The sequence below is a fragment of the Castanea sativa genome, chromosome 5 (assembly GCF_040712315.1).
Source record: "Castanea sativa cultivar Marrone di Chiusa Pesio chromosome 5, ASM4071231v1".
NCBI lineage: Eukaryota > Viridiplantae > Streptophyta > Magnoliopsida > Fagales > Fagaceae > Castanea > Castanea sativa.
In genome coordinates, this window is record NC_134017.1 from 2,455,139 (window position 1) to 2,479,615 (window position 24,477).

The 24,477-nt window shown below is 35.5% G+C and overlaps 1 protein-coding gene across 1 annotated transcript; it reads right to left on the reverse strand.

The window, feature by feature from the left end:
* Window positions 1–1,636: 1,636 nt before the first annotated feature.
* Window positions 1,637–22,846, reverse strand: LOC142636546 (nuclear pore complex protein NUP107). The gene is made up of 24 exons (XM_075810799.1): window positions 22,617–22,846; window positions 21,346–21,692; window positions 20,926–20,995; window positions 19,626–19,741; window positions 15,021–15,052; window positions 14,765–14,890; window positions 13,855–14,013; window positions 13,393–13,485; window positions 13,147–13,314; window positions 12,621–12,719; window positions 11,457–11,692; window positions 11,303–11,360; window positions 9,930–10,018; window positions 9,347–9,478; window positions 7,668–7,790; window positions 5,923–6,021; window positions 5,622–5,810; window positions 5,044–5,218; window positions 4,777–4,933; window positions 4,415–4,617; window positions 3,360–3,501; window positions 2,856–3,016; window positions 2,580–2,696; window positions 1,637–1,860 (listed from the first exon to the last, which is right to left on the reverse strand). Exons 1-24 carry the CDS (start codon window positions 22,700–22,702, stop codon window positions 1,792–1,794), a joined length of 3,246 nt encoding a protein of 1,081 aa, XP_075666914.1. The 5' UTR covers window positions 22,703–22,846; the 3' UTR covers window positions 1,637–1,791.
* Between the last annotated feature and the right edge of the window lie 1,631 nt (window positions 22,847–24,477).

The following is a 24,477-nucleotide window of genomic DNA, read 5'->3' on the forward strand; positions in this document are numbered from 1 at the left end:
AAGTTTAGGGACTAAAATGATATTTTATCCAAACAAAAAAGCACAAAGAGGTAGCAAGTGATTGGTTAATTTGATACCTAATATTATTTTAATAGTTATTGTAGGGGCATTGGGCCCAGTAGTTTACAAAGGATGACCCAACAAAGTCTTTTGGGCTAAAAACCCAAATCTGAGGACATCAAATGATCTAGGAGTGCGTGAATGTACCTCATAAAGAAAATGCTAGGCAAGAGGTGATAAACGATTGACCAATTATGTCCGAGGAATATATTTGTCCTCGTATAGTTAAGCCGAGGTCATAGGAAGAGAGGTTTAAAGTCCCCGGGCTATGTTATAAGAAATCCTATGACCACGGGAAGACACGGCACACGTGGAGGACAATAGAAAGAACAGTGGAATATCTAAGGTAAAGCTGCTACCACCGCCCACCCATTAAAGGCTCTGTAATTGATATACTGGCTGCATTAATGGAAAGGTTGGACCTGAGCATGAGGTTCGGAACTTGGTTCCTGACCCTAGCGGATTTCAGGGAGAAATTGATGGGACAAGTATCCAAAACCAGCGTTACAACCATGAGGTGGAAGATGATAAAGAGAAGAAGAAGAAGTATAAATAAGGGAAAGGACCTTCGAAAGGGGAGGGGCTCTTTCTTTTGAGAAGAAAGACAATGCTATTTGATAATTCAACGATCTATAATTGTAATCAGCCTTAGGCAGCCATATTATAAACTATCCTCGGATTGTGTCCGAGGAAGAGTTTTCATTGATACTCTTACAATAATTCTTTATTTCGAGTCATTGGGCCCGGAGCCCGTTTCTTTTCTTTGTTATTTAAACCATCCTTGAAATCTAGATTACAAACCCACTCTCTACAAATTTATTGTAAAAAGGCCTTTCAAACCCGTTTCCTTTCATTTGTAAATTGGGAATTTGAACTGTGTCCTTACAGTTATTATTTAAAATTATACTATTTGAAGTTATTTGGGGTTTGTTTTATAAATAGTGTTAATTTAAATCATCATTATTAAAATAATATTATTTTACAAATTTTGCCAATATGGCCAACACGGCTAATGTGATTTCAAACTGATATTATGGACCCTAAAAAAAATGATTAAAAAAAATTCTACCATCATATAGACTAATTTTAAACTCAACAATGAAAAAAAACACACACACACTGACACACATACAACACTCTTCGTATAATCTATCATCCCTAGAATACGTACAAGATATGCCCTTTTCATCTATCAAATGACATCCTTTACTTTGATAAGGAATCAAAATACCATCCGATTTATGCCCAAAAAAAAAAAAATACCATCCTATTTGCAAATGCAACACAAATTTTTGTTCTATGCCAAAAACTTAATTCATCTTGGCACCAAAAAGTTCTTGTACTTTGCTTGCTGCAAGCCTGCAACTGAGAGTAGCTATTTCCAGTTGCACCAATGTTACACATTCAACTCTGCAGACTGCAGTTCTTTTCAAGATGTATACAGAAAATTATTCTTGTTTTTGCTTTATATAACTGAACTGTCATCCACTACCTTGCTAAAATAGGCATATCTTGTACGTATTCTAGGGCTGAAATAATGAAAAAGGCCAAACACAATAAACATGCATCGGCATGATAGTCATAATGAAGCTTGCCTTGATATTGACAAAATATAACACGTTTTACAACAAAATTAATCCTTTCATAACTGGAGAAAGGCGTTAACTCATCAATTTTACAATCCTATCAAGCCCTGTATTAAGACCTTGATTTTTACATCCATAGCAATGATCAACAAGAAAGTTCTTCCTGAAGTTCCATTTTAAATATTGAGTACTCCCTCTCAGACAATAAAAATTCCTGAACATGGTAAAATAATAAAATAATGTCAGCCGAAACAATTTGACATGGACAGGGGGGGGGGGGGGGGAAGTAAACTGAGGATGCTTAGCAGTCCCTAAGAGTCATAGATAAAATAACAGTTCAATAAAATAACATTTTGTGGATACTGTCTTTGGATAAGTACAATAATTAGATTAAGAAAAGAAACTCAAATAAGCGGGATATACAAGAGAATCCCCTAAAAAAAATACACCAAGTATGCATAAAATTTCTGAAGCCAAAAAAAGAAGAAAGAGGGAGCTCCCCAATAGAAGTAGACCACTAGTTAGAAGTTGGCAAGAATTAATACTCTTGAGAACTGTAAACTTATGTAACTTAGATGACATGAAAGTGGCAAACTTATTATTTGCAAATGGAATTGCTAGTCCATGCCATTTTAGTAGTAAAGTTAGACCCTATATCTTTACTAAGTCTTTATTTTTATTTTTATTTATTTTTTAAATCTCCCTTGAAGACAAATATGCACTTGCTGATTAGAAAAAGAAAAAAAAGAAAAGAAAAAAAAACCCTAAGTGTTATGCTCCCTTAGAGGGAACAGTCTATCCCAAGAGTTAGTGGGAGAAAAAGTTTAATAACTAGTAAGTGACCCACAGACAATGCTCATCATGATTAAAGGCTCAAGCATGCAGTAAACAATTTTTCTGTGCACCAGTACGCAAAACTATTTATTAGCTTACCTGCAATTGTTGCTGGCTAAACAAATGAAGAAACCCAGTTTCAGGGCAAGCAACCAGTTCAATCAATTCATCATGGCTTTCAGGTGGATTGCCAGACTCCATAAGTGAAACTGAGACCTGCAAATGAGACAAAAATCACTACTAAAAGTTGCTGATAAATGGGAATTTGAAAGAGAAGCCTACATGAACAAAGATAGTGCAAGGAATCCACTGTATTAAGATTAAATAATTTAAAAGACAGACAGAGTAAGAAATTATTCTGAGGGAGAGGCTTACCTGCATGCACCGAAGAATGACTTCAGGAAGGCAGCACCTACGACAAAGACCATGCACGATGTATGTAGCAGGGCCTTCTATAGAACCATCTTTGCTTGAATACCATGCGTCCAAACGGGAGATCTCCATTGTAACCCCTGCTTGAAATCGAAGAAGCTCACCTGGATTAAGTAATAATCAATTCAATCAGTACTGCATCAATTAATGCCACTTTGGAGAACTGTTTCACTTCTCTTACGCCTGTTTTAGTAATTGAAAAGGTGAAGTTAAGGATGAAACTATCCAAGTTATCCCCTTCAAACATCTCAGATTAGAATTTCTTAAATTTTAATGTGTGGTTATATACCAACTTTCTCTTAATTTGAACACATGAAATTTGAGAATTGGCAACAAAAGCACACAAGATTAATCAAATACTATGTTTCATCATTACAATGCAATTTAACCAAACTGCAACCCGCGTATGTGCTTTACTAAAACTGTAGCTATGATTATGTCACTTACCTTTGAAGCCAGCAGCCATAATAGTACCAAGTATACCACCATCATTCAGCTCATGTGGCCCAATTCCATCACCTGCAACTGCCAAGCAGCGAAGTACAACCTCAATGCAGTAATTGTCCCTTGCTGATACAGACACATTCACCTGTCCAAAAATTTCAGAATATGTCAAAGAGGGGAATTAAATAAGGATTTTGATGCATGAAAAACTAATTTCCAAAGTCCAATATGGATTTTTGTGACATGTAACTTTATATGGATTACAAATTCCAAGTTGAGATATACTGGGTCCAGGACCAGATTCTTGGGTTTAATTTCTGTAAATATCAGGTGAAGTGTAGCATTAATCAAGTTACTAAATTTCATTTGTGATATAAGACAAGATAAGGATTGCATCTTTTTTTTTTTCCCAAAAAACCACGACTACTGCAATCCTTAATAGTATAATTGGTGAGTAATTCAGCATTACTCCAGATTTAACATCTTTCGAAGGGCAGAATGAGGTTAAGAACAACTTGGACCACAATTAAGCCTATACTAGGGCTCCAGTGTTCATTTTTGGTCATTGGTACACCCCCTTGCCATCTTTTAAAGGTTTAACTTGGTAAAGTAATTGACTCAATAAAAAATAAAAAGAAATCAAAATTAAGTTATTCATATTTCTTAATTAAATATCTAAAGCCAGAATGGACTTCACACTCAAGGCTGATCTTTTTCCTCAGTCATTTTCTTTTTGATAATGCAGGGAACCTTTCAAAATAAGAGCCCTTTGGACTTGCCTTTGGCCAGTAAAACCTATGGGCAACTAACCCCACCCACCAGAACCAGTTGCCGGGTAATCCAAGGCATTCACCCCTGACTATTAAAACATATTGAAAACTCTATCTTTCAACTTTGTATTATTTACACAGACCTCTGCATGAAGACTGAAGGAAAAGAAAAGATAATCTTAGTAGTCGATTCATTTGGTAAAATAAGCCTCTGAAGGAAGCATGCTTGTACCAAAGAGCCTTAATTATTAAAAATTTAATAATCAGAAAAAGGCTCAATAAGCATACCATTAGCTGCCGATTTAACACAACATCCTCAGTCACTGAAGAGTAAAGGGCACTCGTTAAAGTAGTACACACTGTAGCATCTGGAGACATACATTCACCAGAAGGTAGGCAGAGCATTGCTGTGGCATGCAATTCTAGAAATAAAGGTTCCTCTGACGTATAAATAGGATCTTCAGATGCAGCCAACCAAGGATTCTCTTTTCCTAGAGAAAGTAGATGAATCAATTATAATCCAGAGTAATATGATGAGCCTAAATCCACCATTCTCAATGAAAATTATACCATAAGAAACATACTAGATAATCCCAACATGGTCAGTCTCTGCTTTTTGCATATGTAAAATGATAGTCAACGCAACTTACTTAGTAGCAGTAAAAGAGAAGAATCCAGTGTCTCTTTGGCTGCTGTAATGGCTCTTTGTTTTTCTTCCAATGAGAGTTCAATGGAAGAAACCTCTGCATTCTCCAACTCAATTTTGAGCCAATTGCGGTATGTCGCATCACAGGAGTAATACTCACTCTATTTAATGAAAATATATATTAATATGTGAAATATAAATATCAAGCTGGAAATAATACAAAAGCAAGTTGGAAAAAGTAACCAAATAGGTATGCAAGAATGAGGCATACCCAGTCTTGGAACTCTCTTAGATTATCAGAAACATTAAAAGCCTCGAAGTTATCTTGATGTTCTGAAAGCTGCTTCAAAGGTTCAGCAAGAAAACCAAGTAATTTGTGTGCACCTATGGGCATTGCTGGCACTCTCCACATAGAAATCAGAGCGAACTCCCTAAATAATATATTACTGTAGAAAAAGCAAAGGTTAGACTTCAGAAGAACAAAAAACAACACAGACAACAATAAAAGTGGCAATAAAATTTAACAATCATGCATGAGAGAGAGACTTGTAAAATTTGGATGTGAAAAATTAGACATCATAAGAAGAGTTAAATTATAAAGCTATAATGTCAAACCAGCAAGAACTAGATGAAGAATAGAAAGGAAAACCTGTCTTCTAGAATAAGAAAAGAAAAGTACATGATTCATGAGGAATCAGCTGTGTGCAGAACAAATGTTGACTATCTATGGAATCCTATCTTATAGCTATTATTTGCTGTTTGTTACATGTGTACTGGGGCCTTACCCTTTCACTCATCAGAAAAAAGAGAAAATTATAATACAGTACAGCTATATTCGTAAAAATTTACCTATGTATCAGTGCTCGCAGAAGAAGTTTTGTGCTAACATCCTTAACATCAGTGATTGTTGAGGGGGGCGTAAAGCAGAGCCATTGGATAACCATAGCTTTTTGAAGACTCTGAAGCCGGTGCTGCTCTAGTACATCTGACAACTTATCGTATTTACCAACTTTGAGCTCCCGGGATCTTGACAAAATCCTGTGTTTAAACAGATAATTACAAAGCCAACAAACTTTATATGAAAATAACATACTTTCCATTCTTTCTGCCTGAGATATATAAGAACATATTGAAGAAGAGATACACGTACCTCTCAATAATTTCCTCAAAACTTCCTTTTGAATCATCCCCGGAAGAAAATGGTAAGTACTCCATAGCAGAAAGGAAGATCTTATATTTGACATGAACACTGTTGGCAGGCCAAAAACCATAATATAACACATCAACACCAAAAAAAATATAAACAGCAAAAAATTAAGATTAATCCTAGTCATTGCAAAATGGATATCTTTTATTCGTGCAGCAATATCTTCAGTTAATTCATTAATATCTGTTGTACTTTGATATGCACCATATATGATCTCTTAAAAAATATATAACAATTATTGCCAAGTAAATTTATTTTAGTGCAATCTCAATACTAACTGAACAGAGGAAACAGTCATTCATTCTTAGACCACTCAATCATTTGCATATTCAAAAGAATTGGCATCCAGACCCACTGTACCTTACACTGGTTGGCAATTTGCAATCCAGTCAGCTAAGGTATTTAGTTGAGAAAACCAGTTAACACCAAATCCTATTATTAATTTGTACTCGCCATAATTCTCTATTTTCTATGGAAGAGAACAATATTTTTCACAAAAGTGAAAACGTATGAATTGAAAGTGACATAAAACTATACCAGCTTTCCACATGCATTTCCTCTCACAGTTTGTGATTATACAGAATGGCCATCACAGGAATTATTTCTTAGTTTATAATTATACAGATAAATGGGCACTAAATTTCTGCAGACATAAAAGTATATGGGAAGAAAATATATTATTGATTGCTGTAATTTTCTTTAATTTTGCTGCACTACTAGTACAGTTCCTGTGTACTGACTGCTGCTGTTATTTTTGTTTTCCATATCAATAAAGATTTCTTATCACAAAAATACACACACACATAAAACTAACAGCTCATAGACTGCATTATGCCCAACTGTCAAAGACTCAAAGGAGTCATGTCAGAACATTATCTATGGAAGACAATCTTGATTCATTCATTTTATACATATAGCTTATTTCCTCCAAAATTGGGATGACTACACAGTGTGAAATCTTCTCTTAAGGTTTGTTGACAGTAATGTGTTTTAAATCTATTGTTTTCAAATCTAAAAATCAGAAGGAAAAAAATTCTTATTTGAGAAGTAGAGAAAAGTACATAGTGAACAGTTGCAACTCTAAAGAAATTGTTCACAGGAATAAGAGAGACTAGGTGTGCGTTTGGATACCGCTTATTTTGCTGAAAACTGAAAACAATAAAAAAATAATTTTCCGTTACTGTTCACACTAAAAAAAATACTATTCATTTGCCTTGATGCACTGTTCATGGGCACCAGGCGCTGGTAAAAAAAAAAAAAAAAAACTGACAGATGCAGATGCAAACCGTGAAAAAAGCAAACCAAACGGAGCCTAGTTATTCCACTATCGCCCAGCCCCACGGGGAAAAAAAATCCAAATATGCCCAGATAGAATACATTCTTGACAGGCATCAGTAGCATTTGATATCTCTAATCTTATGCTTAACCAGTAATGTAGGGTTGTGAAGATTCCCTAGGAACACACAAGTAGTGAATTGAAGAGGAAACTAAAACTGCACATCCCCGCCCTTTAGAAACAAACATATGACACAATTCAAAATAATATCCTTGAATCTAGAATATCTCATCACAAAGATATAAAGCATCTGTAAATTCAAATCCCCATGCCATGATCACATACGTAAAAACCAATAAACTTAGTAGGACAAAGACATGAGAAACATAACCTGAATAAGAAGTTGTTTTACCTGCTGTTCAGCCTTAGTTCCATCATGTGCACAAACAGGTCAACACAACGGTGACGTGCAAGCTGAGAAGCATATATACCCACTAACTCCTCATGTTGCTTTGAAAACAGAAACATCGCATACCTTAAACCATATTAGCCAATTGTATCAATGAACAATAGAGCAAAATTGTGCATCAATGTAAACATAATAAGTAATAACCATTCATCCTTCACTGTTTAGGATACAACACTCAGATCAAAGAACAAGAAAAGCTGAGAGATGTACAGCCAATGAAAAAGAACTAAGCCTAGAAGCTGCAACCCCAATATGATTACATGGTCAACTTGATTTTTTTTTGCCAACAAAAGGTGGTAAGGGAAGTTATATTCTGTATGATATTGGTGATGGGTTGAGGGTGAAGTTTTGACAAGACCGATGGTGTGGGGAGACCTCTTGCTGTTAGCTATGTTGAATTGTTTAGAATTTTCCGAGATAAGGAGGCAAGTGTGGCTGAGCTTATGAAGTTCACAGATGGGTTCCTTTATTGAAATGTAAGTTTCTTTAGGGGTGTTCATGATCGGGAATTGGAGGCTGTGTCGAACTTCATGGATACCATATATGGCTCTTCCGTAAGGGGGTTTGGGGAGGATAAAATGAGCTGAAAACTAGATAAATATAAGGGGATTATGGTTAATGATTATTACATTCTTCTAGTGGGCTCTAATGATTTTTGTTTCCCTTGGAAAAGCATTTGGAAGTAGAAAATTCCTTCTCAAGTGGCTTTCTTTGTCTGGACTGTTGCTTTGGGAAAATGTTTGACGATTGACAATTTACAAAAAAGAAAGGTTTGGATATTGGATTGGTGTTATATGTGCAAGTGTAATGGTTAATCAGTTGACCATCTTTTCCTTCATTGTCTGGTTGCTATGGATTTGTGGTATATGGTTTTGGGTTTATTTGGAGTAAGTTGGGTTATGCCAAAGTCAGTTGTGGGGCTCCTTGCTTGCTGGCAAGGCCGGTTTGGTCGTCATCGAAATGGTCATATATGGATAATTGTTCCCCATTTTTTAATGTGGTGTCTTTGGAGGGAAAGAAAAGGGTAGGTGTTTTGAAGATAATGAAAGATCCATACCAGACCTCAAGTTATTTTTCTTTAAAACTTTATTAGATTGGTTGTTTGCTTTGCGAAACCAATCATTCTCTTCTATTCTTGATTTTATTGATTCTTGTAATTTTTTTATTTGATTTGTTGACCCCTGTACACTTCCTGTGTCCTACGGTGTCCCTTTTTCTATATCAATAAAGCTTATTATTAATCAAAAAAAAGGGGGGGAGGGGGGAAGGGAAGTTGGGCTGATTTCATAACTGAGTAGTGAGTACTTTGCAAATGTCATACTATGTAAGCTAATATTGTCTTGCTGCACAGTACACACCCAAAAAAGAAAACTATTTAGTGGTTATCTGCTCCCTAGTTACAGGCCTACATCATTATGCTTTCATTATCAGTAAGGTACGCACCCAATGGACATGAACCCACAACCCATTCTCTACCTTACTTTTACAAGGGGAGGACAGTCAACTTGAGCTAGATTACAATGGCATAATACTTACGAAATTCACTAAAACATATTAATCATTAGTTATATAAATGTCAACATAACAAAATTTATTAGGAACCATAACTTTAAACTACTTACATGTGTAGAATGAGATCACCAACATTCATTATTTTCTCTCTGAAAGTATCCTTCATTTCATCAGCAAGTAAATATCTAAGTACAAGCACTATATGTGCACCAAATCGAATCATTTGAGGATCTCCATGGGGCCTGACAGAAACCACAATACTCATTGGTCAACCAAATTATTCTGAACAGGCAGATCTACAAATATTTATTAGCACAATATTTGTTCCCCCCCCCCCCCCCCCCACACACACACCATAAATATGGTTCATTAATGACTCAATACAGAAATTAACTCAGAGAACCACCTCAGGTGATGGAAATCACCAAAACAGATCGATTTTAACATAATAAAATGACGATCATCAATTGCTTTCAAACACTTCACCTTCTTTTTGTTATAATTTGATATGACTTTCCAGTGGATATTAATGAAACCAGACCATACCATTATCAGTAAGTAGCCATACAAGTAGTCATGAAAATTTGGAAGTTCATGTTAAAAGAGAGGTCAAGGGCACAACTAATGGAACATTCCCAAATTCATCTCGACACAAATCTAGCAAACATATGAACGTCAATGACATGGAATTACCTAAAGACATCTTGATCATCTTCTGAAGGTGCTATCCATGACCATATAAGGTCCAGCAGGCGCGGTATATCCCCTAACATTAGAATCATCTGTGAAGCATCATTTGGTTAAAGAACACAGCTAATAAATTTTAATCAAACTGAAAAAAAAAAAAAAAAAAAAAAAAAATCTCTTCCTTTGAATAAGTAAAATAACATTACAAAGGGCCTACCTAATATGCAAATATCTAGAATAAAATTGAAATTCAGAGCCCCAAGGCAGGGAAGGGAAAGACCAATGCTTGCTTCCATGTAAAATGAGCCGTGCATAGTTACTTTCAGAAAAATTGAAAGAAAAGGTAGATTTTAGCCAATTTTTCATTTTCCTTATTACAGCCAACCCTGTGTAGTTGGATTATGCCAGGTTCAATGGTAGGTTTGTTATCTTGTTGGCATCAGTGACTTAGGAAGCATAATTCGGACATTTGGAATTTGGTTCCAGGCTGCTTAATGTAGATTGTGTGGTTGGAATGAAATCGTCAATCTTTTGAGGACAAGGTGAAGATGTTGGATGAGTTGAAGGTTTTAAGCCATCGCAGTCTTTTGGAGTGGTCTCGTTGCTGGGGTTTTACTGATTGTTCTTCTCTTTCTGAGTTTATGTCTTCCCTTAGCTTAGTTTCCTGATTACCCTTTTTTTGTTGTGCTGTGTGTACTTTTTTTCTTATTGTTCATCATCATGAACATCTTGTACTTTTCTCTTATTGTTTTATCATAATATTATTTTCCTGATTACCTATCCAAAAAAAAAAATGCAAAGAGGTGAAGAAAGACACATATTCTAACCACATAAAAGAATTCTCTTGGATATATCTTACACAAATTGCCAGAAAACTATAATATTATATAGGGCAATAATAAGAACTAAAGATCTGCTAGAAATGCCAATGGAAGAGTTGAAGGTTTCTTCTCGAGTGCTTGAGAAGAAACCTTCAACTCTTCCATTGGCATTTCTTCTATTCACAGTCCTGATGAAGATGTCAACTGTAAATGTTTTGTTTTGCTTTAGTTACCACTTATGCGTAAATGCATGTTTGCTCAAGGAGACAACAAGAATTTTCTTTTCTTTCATTATTATTATTATTTTCCCTTTGGGGGGAGGTTTAATTTGAGAGCTACTTCAGTTGAAGTTAAGGAAAATTGACGAGGAAATAACTTTAGCAGGCAGTAAATCCCTATATATCTCTGTGCTGCAATCTAATAAACAGTTGTCCAAGTGTACCCAGCTGCAGGTCATTTAAAATAAATTGTGCTAGACACTTTTCAGTTGCAAAACTATCTTGGCCAGATGGAAATCCAATAGCTAAATAAACTAACACTCTTTTTTTTCAGAAATACCTCAATTTGGCGTTGCTGCTCCTTGCAAGCACGAGCAACACTTTCATGTACTGTTTCCCTAATCAAGAAGATATTTAAAAAAAAAGAAGATTCAACATACTAAACTACGCCACAGAGAAAGGACTATAATATTTGAATGAAAACTGCAATATACGTTGAATGGAGTTTTTGAAGAAGAGCTGGAAGTTGTCGTGGCTGCTGGTTCAGAACTTGAACTGGCCAATTTTCTGGCCCACCTGAAGGCTGAACGGTGCCATCACTACGTCCAGAACTTCCATCAATTACATCTCCAAAACTGTTAATTTGATCCATTCTCCCAGGTGGTAGACGAGCTAGTTCTAAATCCACTTGAACATCTAGACATGACTTTGCCATTGACCAGCATGCTGACTGCAAAATACAATGAGTAACAAATTTCAACAGCAACCAGCATCGAAAGTAGTCATATAAGAAAAGAGCAGAAATTAAAGATCAATGATCAGAAACTTTAAAATTAATGCATACCAAAGCAACAAGATACATAGCAGGTCAAAACTTAAAACAAATGTCTCACAATGTTAAGAAGGCACTTAAGATTCTTAAATTGGCGAAATTCTATCATAAAAAATTTAGCAAAGGCAGACCACATTGAAATTTGCGTCTGTAATTTTTTTAAACAAACAGATTTGGGCACCTATTACAGGCTTACAGCTGAACAATTGTCTCTCCTAGAGCCATGACAACCCGCTATTCTATATGAATCAAAATTTAACAGTAACCATCCATTCTCGTACATTAACACATTTCAATGCATGTCATGAAATGCATGTTGCAACAATAAAGAAATTCAGTGTTTATACTGCAAGTACTTAGGCAGTAGTGTTTTGCAAAATCTGCTTTCTTAGTTCTTCCATCAACTAATCTGAAGTAGCAAATCACATCATCATAGATCAAAATTATTTCATACAGTGAAAACTAAAATGGTATGATGTAATGGAGAATGTTAATTTAAGAAAGGAATAACACTATTTTGTATCCACCATTCAAAATTACATAAATAAGCTTGACACTCCTGAAGTCTTATCCATTTGAATTGCTTCCTATAGTGTCTAAATTATGCCACATATTTGAGGATATAGGGCCATACACACATCATATATCAATGCAGAAAATTTGGAACAATGAACAGAAAACATGAACAAGCTGCTGACTGTTATTAAACACAAGCATGCATGTGCTTGCACACACACAACCATAAGAAGAAAACCTATTAAAAATGCGTAAACATAAATGCATTTAAAAGAAGATCTTGAGATATGATTAGGGGGGAAGAAAATACCTCCCAGTCTGTGCAGATAGGAAGCATGCGAATTAAGTTGCTACATTGGGCTGCATATACAGCTGCTTCATATTTCCCACCATCTTGCTCAGCAATTTTCTTCAGAAAATAAAGGTAGAAAAGCAAAGATCCATTAGCTTATTAAAGTTGTATACACCATGTGCATTAATTGCTGATCCACACAATACATGAACAGAATAGAACATACATGTGCTAAACTTATTAAGCAAAGAACCTATAGAATCCATTTAAGGGCATGGATCACCTATAAAATCTATTTAAGGAAATGGGTCTCAACATAAAAACAAAAAAGATAGAATGTGTTTTGAACAGCTTTCCCAGAAAAATGTATGTAGTTCCATTTCAAACCATCAAGAGCGAAGCCAGGAAATGTTGCCTCTGAAAGAAACTAGAGCCATAAATATAACCATATGAAGAGAAATAGAGCAGAGACCAGAATTAAACAAGTACGGACTTGGCGTTAAAACGCAAGAAATTTATCTGATGGGGGCCCTCTCAATACTACCTCTGATGCACAAAAGGAAGCCCATTTCCAAAGACGCCATTGGTGACCTAGGCCACTTTCCAGTTCAATAGCTTGTAAAATTCTATTCTTTCCATTCTTCACCAAGGCTTCAACAGAAGGAAATAGGTCCAATCCTCCAAATGGGCATAATGTTGCAGCTCTCCATGGCTTCCAAAATGTTAGCATGTATCAGAACAGCACCAACAAACATAAACCATAACCTAATAAATCCAGAACATTGTTTACCTGTCCAGCAGACCGGCAAAGATCACATGCCTCTTCCAGTCTTCCAGCCCTTAAAAGGGTCCAGACATCTTCTAAAAGAGATTCGTCTTGTTTCTGTTGAGCTAAAAATGTTAATGATGTGTTTAAGGAAATACATATACACTCAGACTCATGTGAATACTTTCTAAGAGTTCCAAATTCATGAAAACTACATATATTAACAATGACTATTTTTTATGTTACTGAGGAGTTGACACCAGGAATTCAGCATTATCATGAGCCCTACAATAGCATCACACCTACCCGGGCTATTGTGTAAATTTTAATGCAGGTTCTACAGTATCATTAAAACATATTTCTATTGGAATTCGACAATTGCACAGCAAGTTAAAAATTAAATGTAAGCAACTAGTGGAGAAAGACGGTGGTGTAGAGTGTAAATTGGCTTTATAGAAATTCAAAAGACAGTCACATAAAGAGTACTTTATCATCAGGTAGCTGATGAGCATGTTCGCGTGTTGGAGCATCAAAATCCAAGTGATGAACGGTGTTTGTATTGGAGGCTCCTTTCTTAAGATACCGTTGAGTATGATGCCAAACTCCAGAGCTGGGGAGATAGGTACCAACATGAGATCCTTGCACCTGCCCATATTGATTAATTGCCATGTTAAACAGAAACAATGTACTCTTAAAAAATTCAAAGCTGCAACAATTTTCCTTTTCTTTTTTATAATGGAAATTTTATTAAGAAAACAAAAGCATACTCTCCTTTTATATATATGTGTGTGTGTGTGTGTACCCAAGAAAGATAGCAAAAACAGACCATTATCCCATGATACCATGTTAAGGGGGAGAAGAACAGAAAATCCTCCATTTCTGAATCTAAATTCTCTTCTTAAGGCTCCTCTGTTCCCCAACATATGAACTTAAATTTCAGTAAAATATGCTTTAAGATTTAATTACGATGTTTAAAATGCTCAAAGGTCTACCCCAATTCAAGGAACACTAGATGTACGGAGGAGGGGGCTAATAAAATCAGTAAAGCTAGAAACATGATAGGGAACCAATGGATTTTGTCCTGTGATCTATACTCTAACTTAAAAGTCTGAGTAATGGTGATATACAAGAGATGCAGCATGCAATATAGCAATATCTTGATATGCAACAGAAGCAGGGCAGAAGAAGAAAATGGGGGGGAAAAGATAATAACAACATTAAGAACAACAGCAGAGTGCTTGTAAAAAGAGACAAGGATAAATTATTCAGCTAACAAGAAAGACAATTAATACTGTCTATCAAAGGGCCTATCAATAAACAGGCAAGACCACTAACAAAAAAATTAACAAGAACACACTTGAACATTCTAAGCATGAACTGATATAAAACTGATCACCTTGCTTTCTAAGTCAAGTGCTTTGGAAGCCAAATCTTCAAGCCATTGAACAACTCGGAGACATAATTGTGCTGTATGATCTTCTGCAACAAACTGGCATGCCTCCAAATGCGATGTTTGGGGGTACTGTCATAAGTCAATCAATTTAAATGAGAATAAACACGTCTTTTAAAACATCAAATAAAAGACATTTCTTCTTTGCAAATTTAAAATATTATTTTCCTATGAAGCAGCACATGCTAGAAAAATACATCACCAGGATTAGCTCTTTTGGGAGTTCTTCCGACACTGCAAGAAGAAACAAAAATCGTCACACAGAAAACCCATAGCACAGTAAATAAACAGAAGTACAACAAAACAATAACACCATAAATGGCCTTGTCATCAAAACCTAAATGCAAAAGGCAACAAGAAGGCATGTTGTGTAAGTTAAGGAGAACAATTTTGATTTTAAAAAAATGCAGCGGTATAAGAGACCACAAAGCAATATTTCTGTGTTTGCATCATGGTTAAGGCACCAAGCATATTAAGGAACAACTGCCACCATGAAGTAGCACGCATCAAGTGGTCAGAGAAGAAAATCCAAAGCTCAGTGGGATAAGATTGGCAATAACCAAAAAAATAGTACAACAAAATAATTACACCATAAATAATGGCCTTGTCATCAAAACCTAAATGCAAAAGGCAACAAGAAGGCATGTTGTATAAGATTAGGAGGAACAATTTTGATGTAACAAAATTGCAGCAGTATAAAAGACCACAGAGCAATATTTCTATGTTTGCATCACGGTTAAGCCATCAAGTTTATTAAGGAGCAACTGCCACCATGACATAGCATGCGTCAATTGGTCAGAAGATATTCTGGTTGAGCAGTCTGTAATTTTAGGAACAAAGAATACAGAATTTAATGGCAACATTTAAAGAATTATTTTAACAGTAAATGATTTTATTAATTAACAAATCACACAGTTTAAAGCATTAACAAATGTTCTATCTCTTTCCTATTCTTTGTTTCAGTGAGGAAACCACGTGAGGCTAACACATCCTTGGTTTTTTTTATAAGTTAGGCTACACAGTACACACATACATACACAGAGCAATATGAAAGCTCTCGACATAGCCACACAGAGCTTATACATGGCATCTATAGAGTACATAGAATTCATCTCTTCCCTTTTTAGCATGGATTACTAAACCATAGAGGGTTACTTATCAACCGAAAAAAAAAAAAAAGCCCAAACCATAGAGGGTTGTTTATTTAAGCCTTCATGTGTAACCTCATGTACTGGGGTTGCACCCCTCTCTTTTGAAATGTTTACTGCATAAGTTATTTATAAAGAAAGTTTGGAAACCAAAAAGTACACAAATAAATGTCTGATATCAAAATAAATTAATAAAATACATAATTTAATATACCTCTTTTTAAAAAGAAATCACAATTTCATAATATCCTAATTTTCAAAAAAAAAAATTTCAAAGTTGATCTTAGGAACAATACATCATGAGGAAGAAATTTGCAAACAGATATATGCTAGAAGTTACACACTAAGAGAGATGGGGGACTGCCTAAATGATGCTAATCATTCAAATGGAATAGTCTCAGGAGGTTATATTTATGATACACATCATTTTTAGGTTTTGAATTCCATTCCATTCCGGTGCTTGGACCTGTGCAAAAGGACCCCCCCTATTCTTTCTCATCCTCAATTCCAGACTATTCCAACCTGAACTGGTGTTCCGGGAGGGATTTCAGCATTCTAGGCGAGATTCATGTTCCGGACTGAAATCAAAACTTGGGCTTGATTGCTCTTCCCACTGCCGCGATCTACTGTTTACTTGGGCTTGGTTTCTCTTTGGCTTTTTATCACCATTGATGGGGAGTTGTGGAAAGAGATGTCTTCGCTGTGTTTGAAGAGTTTTATCAACACAGTAAGTTTGAAAAATCTCTTAATGCAACTTTCATAGCCTTAATCCCTAAGAAGAATGGTGCTTCCAATATTCGAGATTTTAGACCTATTAGTTTGGTGGGGAGTGTCTACAAGATTTTGGCCAAGGTGTTGGCAAATCGCATGAAAGAGGTTTTGGATCAGTTGATATCTGAGTCTCAGAATAGTTTTTTGGGTGGTAGACAGATTCTTGATTTAGTTCTCATTGCTAATGAGTGTGTTGATAGTAGGGTGAAGAGTAAGATTCCAGGAGTTATCTACAAATTAGATATTGAGAAAGCTTATGATCATGTGAACTGGGAGGCTCTTCTTGATTTGTTGAAGAGAATGAGATTTGGGGTGAGGTGGTGTAGGTGGATCCGCACATGCATATCTACAGCCCAATTCTCGGTATTGTTTAATGGGTCTTCGGCTGATTTTTTTGGGAGTTCGAGGGGATTGAGACAAGGGGCCCGCTTTCGCCCATGTTGTTTCTGGTTATGATGGAGGTTCTCAGTAAGATGATGAAAAAAGCTGAAGGGGCTGGTTTATTTCGAGGCTTTAGGGCCCACGATAGACGGGGGGAGGGGTATGTGTATTGCATCTATTGTTTGCGGATGATACGATTCTGTTTTGCGATGTTGATGAGAAGCAGATTCCTTATATTTTGATGCTTCTTCTTTGTTTCCAGGCAGTGACAGGTTTAAAGGTTAATATGCTAAAAAGTGAGATGGTTCCTATTGGGGAGGTTCCTAATGTCCACGTCCTAGCAGAGCTTTTGGGATGCCGGATTGGATCTTTGCCTATGACCTATCTTGGTATGCCTTTGGGGGCGTCCTTCAAGTCCCCTACTATTTGGAATCCTATCTTGGAGAATTTTGAGTGTAAGTTGGCCGGTTGGAAGAAGATGTATTTGTCAAAAGGTGGAAGACTAACGTTGCTTAAAAGCACTTTATCTAGTCTCCCCACTTATTATTTGTCTCTTTTTACCATCCCTACGCATGTGGCCAATAAAATTGAGAGGTTGCAAAGGGATTTCTTGTGGGGGGACTCCAAGTTTCATTTGGTGGGATGGGACAACGTGTGTACACCTTTGAAAAATGGTGGGTTAGGGGTAAGGAAATTAACTACTTTTAATAAAGCTTTACTAGGAAAGTAGTTATGGAGGTTTGGGATTGAGGAGACAAGGATTTGGAGAAGGGTCATAGCCCTCAAGTTTGGGGAAGAATGGGGGGGATGGAAGTCCAAGCTAGGTAGAGGGGCGCATGGGTGTGGCTTGTGGAGAAGTATCCGCATGGGATGAGAGGATTTTAGCAAGAATACTCGCTTTGAGGTAGGGGTGGGAGATAGAGTGAAGCTTTGGACTGATCATTGGTGTGGGGAGTCTCCACTTCAACTGTCTTTTCCGAGCGTGTATGGGATTGCATCCAATAAAGAGGCATTGGTGGCCTCTTCTCTTGAAGAGGTTGGGGATTGAGGAGCGAAGAAGCTGGAATGTTCATTTTATTCGGAGACTAAATGATTGGGAAATGGGTGGGGTGGATGATTTTCTCCGTACCTTGGGTTCTAATCTTCCTCCCACTGAGAATGTAGATCATATGCGATGGAAGTTGACAAAGAATGGGGACTTTGATATTCGTTCGTTTTACAATAAGTTGAGAAGCCCCGCGCCCATTATTTTCCCTTAGAAAGGGGTTTGGAAGGTTAAGGCTCCTCGGCGTGTTTCATTCTTTGTGTGGACTGCTGTATGGGATAGGATCCTTACAGGGGATAATTTGAGGGGTAGAGGGTTGGATTTTGTTGATTGGTGTATCATGTGTCGCAGTAATGGGGAGACGGCGGATCATTTGTTACTACACTGTGGAAAGGCTTCTCGACTGTGGAGTTTGGTATTTAGATCTTTTGGGTTTTCTTGGGTCTTGCCTAGATCAGTTGCGAATACTCTATTCAGTTGGTGGAATTGGCCTAGAAAGCATTTGTCTAGCATTTGGAATTTAGCTCCTTTATGCTTGATGTGGTGTCTCTAGAGGGAGCGCAATAGGAGGACGTTCGAGGACATGGAAAGCTCAGATGGCCAGCTTTTGGCCTCTCTTAGTGGCATTTTGTTTGATTGGTCTAGGGCCTGGGGACTCACCTCTAGTGATTCTCTCCCTATGTTCCTTAGTTCTCTCCTATGTACTTAGTTTCTTTTCCTTTCTTTTTCTCTTTACTCTTTCTTTTCCCTTTGTATTTATCTCTCTGCCTTATGTTTTTTTGCATAAGGTAGTGTTCTTGAATATATATCTTTTTTACCTATCAAAAAAAAAAAAAAAATTGATGACCAGAGAGAAATCGTAAACCAAATACAAAAATTAATGAAATTTGGGGCGAAACGCTACCTGAATAACAAAAGCAGTGAAACAAGCTTCTGTGAAAAGAAGACTTCAGAGAGAGAGAGAGAGAGAGAAAGAGAAAAAGACGATAAAGACTTATAACAACAGTTCACATGTGAGGGTTGTTGACCTTTGGAAATTGAGTTGAAACTTTTTTTTATTGAGGAAGGTTCTGGGAAGTTCATAGTTATAAATATAGTCTAACCACCTTGTTTATATACAGTAATACCACAATTGCTTTTCTTTTCCCTTTAGTATAACTCTTCACTTAATTTGTATTTTATATAGCACTTCACTAGGATATTAATTTAACTTGAATAAATTACTTTGAAACTAGTTAATCTTCAAATGTATTTCTCTCACAATTAGCTTAACAATACCAATAATAATAGCATCAAAAGTAGAAGAGTCTCAGAAATAATCCTGAAATGGTGCACTTCAGTTCCAGTAGCTAATCCAGAACGGAATTCAAAACCATGCATCATTACCAGCAGTTTATAAAAAGATCTTAACAAACTGAATCCACAAAAGCATCAAAAGTAGAAGAGGTTAAAGATTTATTTCCTTTCCCAAAGAGGTACCACAAAAGAGACCAGGAAGCAGCCTCGTCAAGCAGGAGTTGAGCCTTCTGCCTCATCAATTTGTCCTCTACTACCCGATGATGTACATTGGACCCATATCTATAGAGGAAATGCACATAAAAAAAGTCAAACAGCCACCAAAGAAACAAATATTACCTATATTCTACCAGAAAGAACAAAGAATATGAATGATTTTGAATTGCACAGCTGCTACAATTCGAATGGCAAAGTCCAAGAATCCAAGCCAAGCACAATAGACCAACACGTATCTTTTTATAGTATCACCCTTTGTTACACATAATAGTTACAGAGATCAACAATAATTCCATAACACAGGCATCCACAACATAAGCTAAAACATTCAACCCCAGGAAGCAAGACCAGTTGTAGGGATCGATGGCAACCCTGCTTGGTTCAATATCCAAATTAAGTTACAATCACACAAAACCATATTTTTTAACTAACATATCAATAAGCATCTATTACGTACTAAGTATAAAGGTCATCCCAATCATTGACAGGATATAAAATAATGGCTTCTCCTCTATTAATTTGCTTCCCAATCTGGGGTAGTTTAGCCAAGAAGAAAGATAATCCTCTTTCACTTTGTGAAGATTACACATTAGAGTATTTCATTTGTGTGGAAATTTAATTTTGGATGCTCAATCCTTAGGGTTTGTTTGGTATGGAGGGGGTGTAAAGAGGGGACAGGGATGGGTGGGGTTAGAAAATTTTGGGGAATATTTAGAAAAGGGAAGGGGGGGGGGAGGGGAAGAGAGTTAGGGACAGAAAATACAATACACAACACCAATCTCACTATTTACCCTATTTCTTTCTCGACAAGCTGCAGTCATGAGATTTCACTGAAACTGGAATCCTCTACCTTTTCTCTTCCCCCTTTTACCACCTGTGATGTTACATTTTATATGTATATTTTTTGTTGTATTGGATGAAAATGGAATCTTCTTCTTTTTCTTTTCCCCCCTTTTGACACCTGTGATGTTACATTCTGATTGAATCAATATCTCTCACTAATAAAATTTGCTTCTATACCATATCCTTGAACAAATGAAGAAAGAATGGATCACAGAGTTAATATTAAAAATGAAGTAAAGCCTGGTGCAAAGTAAAAACTTAGACCCACTACAGCGTCATTGCATCTATCACTATTAAATAACGGAAAACAGGTAAATGAAATAACGCCATGTGTGAATCTATGTGCATTTGCATACTGAAAAATATATCTATCTATTTATAAATATTATCAATAGTAAAGGAAAAACCTCATTGACTCTGAAACATTTCGGCAAGATCTCTCAAATCTTAGTATCAGATCAGGAATAGGCATCAAACCTGCAAAGAAAATTAACTATAGAAGTAAGGATGTGAAAAATGTTAATATGCTACGACTAGCACTATTGCAAGATTTCGACAAAAGCAATAACCCATATAACAATACACACACACACACACACACACACACACATGTATATATTCCCCAAGTGACAGAATTTCAAGCTGAGAACACTTTTCTGAATGAACAACCATTTCATCCCTGCCACAACCAGGTCACCAGCCAAATAAACTAGAAAAACTCAATAACAAATTATTTCAATGAACTATGAAGGCATCATTTAAAAGAAAGGTGATGTTGGAATAATTTTGAGTATTGCAAAATAGTACAAAAAGGTTAATTCAAGCACCTTGAATAGCAGAATCAAGTAGCGATGCAAATAGAGCAAAAGTTGTATCTCCAACATCAGCGAATGAGTCATCCTCATGCTTACAAGCTTTAAGAGATTGTGTCCTTGCAGGAGTTCCATGACCATCAATGGATGATCTCCATTTAGAAGCAGATTGTGTCCTTGCAGGAGTTCCTTCTGAGTGATCAGCAACAATGCTCTCAGCCTCTTGTTTAATATTTTCAAGAAAAAGGGCTGCATTAGTTGGGCTATGGATACTCTGTCCATCATACAATAGCCTGGATTCACTGAACTTTGAGGCTGAATGTTCTCGAAGGGGCGATATGCTTGTAGCTGAGTGCCTTTTCCTGTACACATTACATCTTTATATAATGGTATAGACATAACAGAAAGCACAGCTAATTTCACACAATAATAATTCCGAAGTGAAATAAGTATGTGATTTGGATTTCCAATAAATATACTTGAAAGGCCCAATACCAAGATTTACCACTATACAATACCTATTCAAAATACATTATTACATATAAACAGAAGCCCATAAAGGCATTAGTTATAAAGGCAATCAAATGCTCACAAAAAGAGCAATAGTAGGTGCTACATGTACTTGACTTCAAATCTTATCACAAACATCTACCTTAAAATTAGTTCCAAGTCGATTTAAATGTTCTCAACAAAAGTAAGCTGTTTAAAAAAAGTGACCCAAAAATATAGTCTAAATTACATTTTTATTTCAATTCAATAAGGAGGAGGAATTCATTGGAAATACCAAAAGGTGCCAGTTGAGCTACAAGACTCTTAGCCCAAAACATAGTCTAATTACTTAACATGAAATGGCATTCCACTCATACACCAAAAAAAAAAAATACACATGGCCGCGTGTGTGTGTAACTTAACGCTTAAAAACTACAAATGTATGTATATAGATAAGTGTTCAAACTACCAAGGAATTGGGAATTGGCCACATTCATCTTCTACATAGCATATCATGTACCAAGTCAATTGGCATCAATGGGTACACTCAAGAATCGCAACAATCTACGCAAATAAGCATGAAAATTAAATTTCAACAACTCAACAAGTAAGTTAAGAGGAAAATCATGGACTTCATTAGAATGATTCTCTTTCACCTATTCTACTTTGAAGTGTATATATATATAATGCAAAACTTCATATATCCCAGAAGCATTTGTTAAACTCTTTCAAACCCTAAAAATATTTTCAGAACAAAGAAAGATTGAGGCATCGATATATGATAATGTGAAGTGTACCCGTAACGGCGAAATTGCTCTCTGACAGTGAGGTCATTAGGGTTCATGTTGCTAGGAGAAGTGTCCATGTCCATGTCGACGTCCATTTCTGCTTCCGATACGTCGTCGTTTTTGGTCAGAAGCTTTTGGACTTGGAGCTCAGCAAGGCTTAAACCCTAGAAAGACTAATTCTATAAACAAATGTAAAACCCTGGTTCAGGCAGATAGCTATAGGTACTGAAAGAGCCAAGAGAAGAAGTAAAAAGTGACTGTGGGGTTGGGTCAAAGCGCAACGTTTTGCTTTTGAAATTTGCGTAGGTAATTATTAAGCGGTACCGGCATTGGGGCTATTGATAATAAGTTAATAACCATTTGAAGGAGATTTTGATACAATTTTCTTGAGAATATAAAAAATTATTAAAATAATTTTTTTTTTTTCATAAAAATTTTTTAAATAGTTTTTAAATTAATACTTTTAAGACATTCGTTAATATTTTCTTTAAAAAAATGTCTTGTAAAAAAAATAAATAAATAAGGGAAATGTTATTAATTTCACTTTATAAACATTTTAAATTTTAAGCTACTTGAGTTGAGGTTTGGGTAAATGCCTAGATACTACTAAAATTTTAAAAATATCGAATTTACTCTCTAAGCACGAATATACTTAAACACCATTTGAAAGTTCTCTACTTTTTTTTTTTTTTTTAAGTTTTTTGCTTTCTTTCAGTAGATCCTGTTAATTGTATAGGTCAATCAGTGACAACATTACAATTATATAGACAAAGGAGAGTTTGCATGAGTGGTTTTACGAAGATATATTGCATTGTAACAATTATAAAAATGATTGGGTAATTAATGATAGATAAATAGATGTCTGAGATGGAGAAAGAAGTTGGAAGTGCATGGAATTTTTCAAATATTGCAAATTGGATATTTTTTATAAAATTTAAAAAAAAAAAATTAATTCTACCTTGTATTAACCCAAACCTCATCAAGTTTTTATCTTTTTAGAAGAACACATGATGTTATTTAAATTCTTATTTTATCCTACAGATGAATCCCAATTGATTTTAAATGATACAATATATTATATTTTAGTTTATATATAAACTAACCTCATGCATGTGTTTAAATTTTTTTTCTTTTTGGTTTTTTGATTATATTGTGTACTTTATAAAATTATAAATTTAAAAAAAAACTATTTGATAAAAATATACTAATTACAATGATAATATTGTGAGAAAATGTCAGTACTACCTTGGATGATCTTAATTTGAATTTCTTTGACATTGTTTCCTTCATATTCAGAATAAATAATGATTAGACTATTAGGACTCTCCTTTAAGTGTTGGATTGAACTTTTTACTTTAGCTCACAAATTTAGTAGCAACCTTCAATTGTTTCTTCTCTACATTTAAAATGGTAATTTTAAACTGATTGTATGACCTCCATAGTTTGCAAACATAGTTTCTTATGTGATTCTAGATAATCCATAGAAGGTATCATTTGTAGTTGGAATGAAGCTATATCAATGTGGAGAATGTTAAAATTTTTAGTAATTTTCAGGCTGTTATAATGTGCAAAAATGATCAATGGGTGAAAAGTGAAAACTAGAACTAGTAGACGCTGATAATGAATCCATCAATTGACTTATTTTAATCATTTACTTCAGTGAAAAAATCTAAGATTAAAGATTTTTCCTTTAGTTTTTATAAAAATGTTATTATAAAAATTCTATTCTGTTTCGTTGTGTGATAATTTTTTAATTCAAGTTTTTCTATTTGGTGGTACCTATAAATTCCTTCAAAATTTGCATGATTTTTGGTTGAACTCATAAAATTTTGCCACATTAGCTTTTGAGGTCTTACAATTTTTCATGTCA